We start from the raw sequence: 5,052 nt of genomic DNA, 5'->3' as shown, positions 1-5,052 counted from the left end.
CAGCCATATCTAGTCCCTGATTCGCTACTGTGATAGCCTGCTGACCAACTGTGGTGTGCTGTGGATTGCTACCTGGGGTGAGAGTGGTCATCAATCCTAGGTTCTCCTCCCTCTGATCAAGGGTCTTTGAGAAACTATCTACAGTCATCCTGCCAGACCCCTGCACGATAGATATTTTTGAGATCGGGCTGGGGTATGGTATCCAGGCTATCTCACTGTATACCCTGCTACTGAAACAGCAAGAAAAGTTGCTGACCTGCGTAGCACCACTAAAGCTAAGGGCACAACCCGCCGTACGTGAAATTTGTCCGTACGTTTTTTTTGGGAGGCCACGTCCGCCATGTATTTCTGAAAACGTTCAGGCTGTACTGGGCAGTTGCGTCGCCCGTACTGGCACGTACGGGGGGCGAATCCACAGCCCGATGGCACACAAAGTTTTGCCTGCAAGTTCTACGACGTGTCTGCGTGCTCCAAAATCCGTCGGATCCCTACGAGTTCGTACGGAGGCAGTACTTACCACTTACGGATCCCAAAAGATTGTCCATGTTTTAGCACGTAGGCAGCACGTATTTGCACGTACGGCGGGTTGTGGCCCTAGCTTAAGCAATACGACGTGAACAACATCAATCACAAACAACAGCGCTATACAATTTCATATATAGCAAGTACGATCAAACTTCATAATAGAAGAAAGTTTATTTGAAAGGTCTTGCCCGATGGCTAATTGCAACACGGAAAATACAGAATATATACAGTAGCAGCCAGTTAATTGCACAGCTGATTAACGCACACTTCTGTTAACTGCACGAAATCCCCAAACCGGTACGACCCAGCTTGATAACTTCGCATAATTGCACGAAATTCACTGGCAAATAGGCCGTGAAATTACGCGGGTTCTACCGTACTTAACATATAAAAAAAAACGTATATAATGATATGTTCAGCTAAGAGCTAAAAACTGAATATTTTGGGTTTGACTTTTTTTCTGGAAGCAGTGGAGCACGAAATGTCCCCTTCCCCTATATCATGGACATGTCCGTTTATTTTCGCTGCAGTACCTCAGTAAGGTTAACGTTACCAAATTTTGCAGCGAGTTCTTCTACCGTCCTTTTGGAGTGGACACCCGGGCTCGAACGGCCACTGTTCGGGGTGGAACGGCCGCTTTTGGCGTACGGTTACCTCTCCTTGGAATAAGACGACCGTTGCTGGGAACGAAAAGGTCTTGCTGAGCCTGGAGGAACTTGAATTATGTTTGCGGACTGCACTTCGCTGCTATTTCTGTCGCCGTTGGTCTAGCTGGTACACTGGGACTCATACGACCACTTTTTGGGCTTGAACGACCGCTCTTAGGCATGGAACGGCCACTCCGAGGCGTAAGGTGACCGCTCTTCGGAGTTGACCTACCGCTCGGTGACTTGTCCACGCTTGTTACCGGTGACAGCAAGTTTGGGGCTGCGCTCCTGGGAGCTGGGACAGGGGTCCGGGGAGTTCTTGGACTCGACTCTAGCCGCGTTGTTGTTCCTTTTGCGACAATATTTTGCTGCACGTTAATGTTTTCGTAGGCAGAGTCCGTAGAAGCGTTGCTGTCGGGGATTGGTCCTTTTTGGTTCCAGGCATCCGGCGAGACGGGGGCCGCGTCAGGCATGTAACCGGGATTCAAAAACTGTGTCTTCTTCCTCGTCATTGACGCCACCGTGTTACTGTCGATAAAACCTGGATTCTTGGGAAAATCCTTCTTGCTTTTCTCTTCATCGACGAAGGCTGGCGCCCAAACAGCATTGTATGAGGAGTTACTGTTTCTTGTCTCCGACGCCTTGCTTTTAGGGGACACGAGTGCCAGTATCCAAACGTCGTCTGCGGGCCTGTCAACCTTGCCTCCCACACGTAATTGTGTCAGGCTTTCCTCGTTCACGTACACGTTACCCGAGCTGGCGTTTCCCTGCGTTACGACATCCCCGTTGATGTAGACATGGCACGATTCGGTAACCATCATGATGTCTTCTCCCGTTGAACGTGGGCCAGAAGATTTAGCTTTTCTACCGGCGATTTCCTCTACCACGCTTTCGTTTACGTACGGATGGTCGAACTTCTTTGCTACGTTGTCAGGAGAGATGTATCCATCCGCCGCAGCACTGGTATCGCCTGTCATATCCATATATACCCCTTCGGGTTCCTCGGCGACGGCATTTACCCTCCTGTATGCCTCTCTTGCCTTGGCAGCCAGGTTGGATCTTTTTGAGGCCTCCTGAGTCTTGCGCCTGTAAATTTGCAGGTCGCGTCGTTTGGGCTCCTTTTCGTGGGCACTGCTCTTCTTTTGTATGGTAGACCTGTAAAGAATGTAAATTGAAAGAGACTTACATCATGAATTGAAAGGAAAGACCCAAATATAGACTTATGTCTCTTCGGCTCTTTTCGTCTCGGTAGAAGGTCAAAAGCTCAGTCCGGGCCTCAGTCAGCAACTGGCTACTGGTTACAGTTCTCGCCTGGCAGTGCCTCTGATGACTTAAATTCGTATGAATATGAGTCTAGGAATATTCCTGTGTAGCAGTTTTCAACATAAGAATTGTACACGTATTTCCGCGCGCACACAACTGTAAAATAGACAGACGGGGGCCGACACCGACCACCGAATACCACCTTTGACCCGTTGCTGACGTCACACTTCCGTTCAGGTCACGTGGCATAGGCTTCGAGTCCTAAATCTATAAATACTGTGTATAATGTACTATATAAGACTTTATATATGTAGCAGCAAAACAACTATTGGAATATGCTGCCTTCTTTTCCTTGAGATGGAAAGAAGTTTATTAACGACCACTCAGCTAGGTTAATGCTAGTTCGCCTTTATCCGCGGGGTACCTATATCCATTGTTGAAAATACAGGATATATACTTGGGGATATCAAGTCTACGGAAGGTGATTTCAAATTGAAATATTGCAGTTTGAAAACAAACCGTCCGTCAACTTGGTATATATAAATTCCCTTTTTCAACATAAACGGATATAGGTTACCCCGCGGATGAAGAAGATGAACTAGCGTTACACTACTTACCTTCTTGGAGGCAGCTTTTTGATGAAAGAGCCGGTACTTGTGTCGCTATCTGTTCTCGCGCGTGCCTTGTGCAGGGGTAGGTGGGGGTTGCTGTACTTCCGTAGGTAGGCGCAAGGGGCGTAACCGACTTTGTCGTTGTACCTGCAAAAACGCAAGTAGACGTGGTGGGTGAAGGACTAGCTCCTATTTACAATGGGTGACTAATACGTTGAAGCCGAACTTAAAATAACGGGTGGTAAGATATGGAAAGAAAAATATATTTCCCAAATCTTGTAGTTTGTTGGCAAAGATAGATCATTTCTTGGTTTGTTGTAAACAACATTAATGTACGGCTACGTTGATAAACGCACATATTGTTATTGTCAAGGGCTAAGAATCAGAGAGAATGCAAAGATTACACGATCTATAAGTTTCAAGGTAGAAAATGTATTAAAATTTTCACTATTGTAGTAAATCTATACTCAGATGATCGTAATCAACATACGAGAATATCTTTCTACGAGATCGTGTTTTTTCCATGTTTTATATAATACTATAATTTAGGCTGGTTTTACAATTTTGTCGCATGGCAAACAGTGACGTACACCGACTTATATAGAGAATGGCTCTCAAAGGGAGTTCCAGGATTCGGTTTTAAAGGAAAGGTACAAAGGGGGTAAAGATAAGTACCTACCGCACAATCCACCAACCGTCCAGGAGCTTATGGATCACGTGAACAATCACACCTTTATCAAAAGAGATCTCGTCATCTATCTGTGCCTCGTACTGTTCGGTCGTCAGGAACTCTTCACCTATAAGAGAAAAACGGAAAGGCTTAGGACTGGGGAGACGAGAGGGGCATTTGTCGTCAATGAACAATGTCTAAGATAATGTCAATTCTCTATTTACGTCAAATACACTTTTATCCGTAGCTTAGGAAAAAGAACATTAATGTCTCGAGTATCATTAAGTTTGCGGCTTGGTGTAAAATATAACGTAGGTTTATATGTATAACGTTATATATGTGTGAGTGTGTGTGTGTGTGTGTGTGTGTGTGTGTGTGTGTGTGTGTATGTTGCATGTGTGCTCGTATACGTGTGTATAAAATATGTGTTTGTCTATGTTGCATGTGTTTCTGTATGTGTACATATGTGAGTGTGTGTGATCACGCTCGCGTATTTATGTGGTGTGTATGTGTGTGTGTGTGTGTGTGTGTGTGTGTATGTTGCATGTGTGCTCGTATACGTGTGTATAAAATATGTGTTTGTCTATGTTGCATGTGTTTCTGTATATGTGTACATATGGTACATATGTGAGTGTGTGTGAGCACGCTCGCGTATTTATGTGGTGTGTATGTGTGTGTGTGTGTGTGTGTGTGTGTATGTTGCATGTGTGCTCGTATACGTGTGTATAAAATATGTGTTTGTCTATGTTGCATGTGTTTCTGTATATGTGTACATATGGTACATATGTGAGTGTGTGTGAGCACGCTCGCGTTTTTATGTGTGTGTGTGTTTGTGTGTGTGTGTGTATGTGTGCGTATTTTTAATGCATGTGTATGAATGTATGTGTATGGGTATGTGCCTGCGTGTATGCGTGAGTGTGCTCGATCGATGATGTGTGTGTACGTTCATGCGTGTGAGTGGTGTGTGTGTTTCTGTGTGTGTTTCTGTGTGTGTGAGTGGTGTGTGTGTGTGTGTGTGTGTGTGTTTATATGCGTATGTGTGTATGTAGTCATGCATGTTTGCCAACCTTTGACTCGGCCTAAATTTCCACCTTACATTGTAACATTTCAGAAAGGCTTTCTTTAATACCTTCCCAGTTGGGACAGTGTTATCTTGGATTCTCTCAGCTTTTGCAAACTGTGCACTCATTGGTCGAGGTAACATTTGTTTGGCGACTTTAGATTGGTTGTATCTAACCTTCCCAGTTGGGGCGTTCCTCGTCTCTCTCCTCTGGTTGGTCCAAAGGTTCCAGGTAGGAGGCGGGGCACCAGCCTTGTTTCTCGTCCACCTGCACCA

At 45.3% G+C, this 5,052-nt stretch overlaps 1 protein-coding gene across 1 annotated transcript; it reads right to left on the bottom strand.

The window, feature by feature from the left end:
* Window positions 1–767: 767 nt before the first annotated feature.
* On the bottom strand, window positions 768–5,046 carry LOC118414816. Its single transcript, XM_035819076.1, has 4 exons — window positions 4,954–5,046; window positions 3,726–3,843; window positions 3,053–3,193; window positions 768–2,327 (listed from the first exon to the last, which is right to left on the bottom strand). The coding sequence occupies exon 4, from the start codon at window positions 2,153–2,155 to the stop codon at window positions 1,247–1,249; it is 909 nt and encodes a 302-aa protein (XP_035674969.1). The 5' UTR covers window positions 2,156–2,327; window positions 3,053–3,193; window positions 3,726–3,843; window positions 4,954–5,046; the 3' UTR covers window positions 768–1,246.
* Window positions 5,047–5,052: the final 6 nt, after the last annotated feature.

The sequence above is a fragment of the Branchiostoma floridae genome, chromosome 4, assembly GCF_000003815.2.
Source record: "Branchiostoma floridae strain S238N-H82 chromosome 4, Bfl_VNyyK, whole genome shotgun sequence".
Taxonomy (NCBI): domain Eukaryota; kingdom Metazoa; phylum Chordata; class Leptocardii; order Amphioxiformes; family Branchiostomatidae; genus Branchiostoma; species Branchiostoma floridae.
This window is presented reverse-complemented; position numbering and strand designations above follow the sequence as displayed.

What these genes read in the sequence shown, in the direction of transcription:
- LOC118414816 (XM_035819076.1), bottom strand. Translation starts at nt 2,155, where the DNA reads ATGGATATGACAGGCGATACCAGTGCTGCGGCGGATGGATACATCTCT.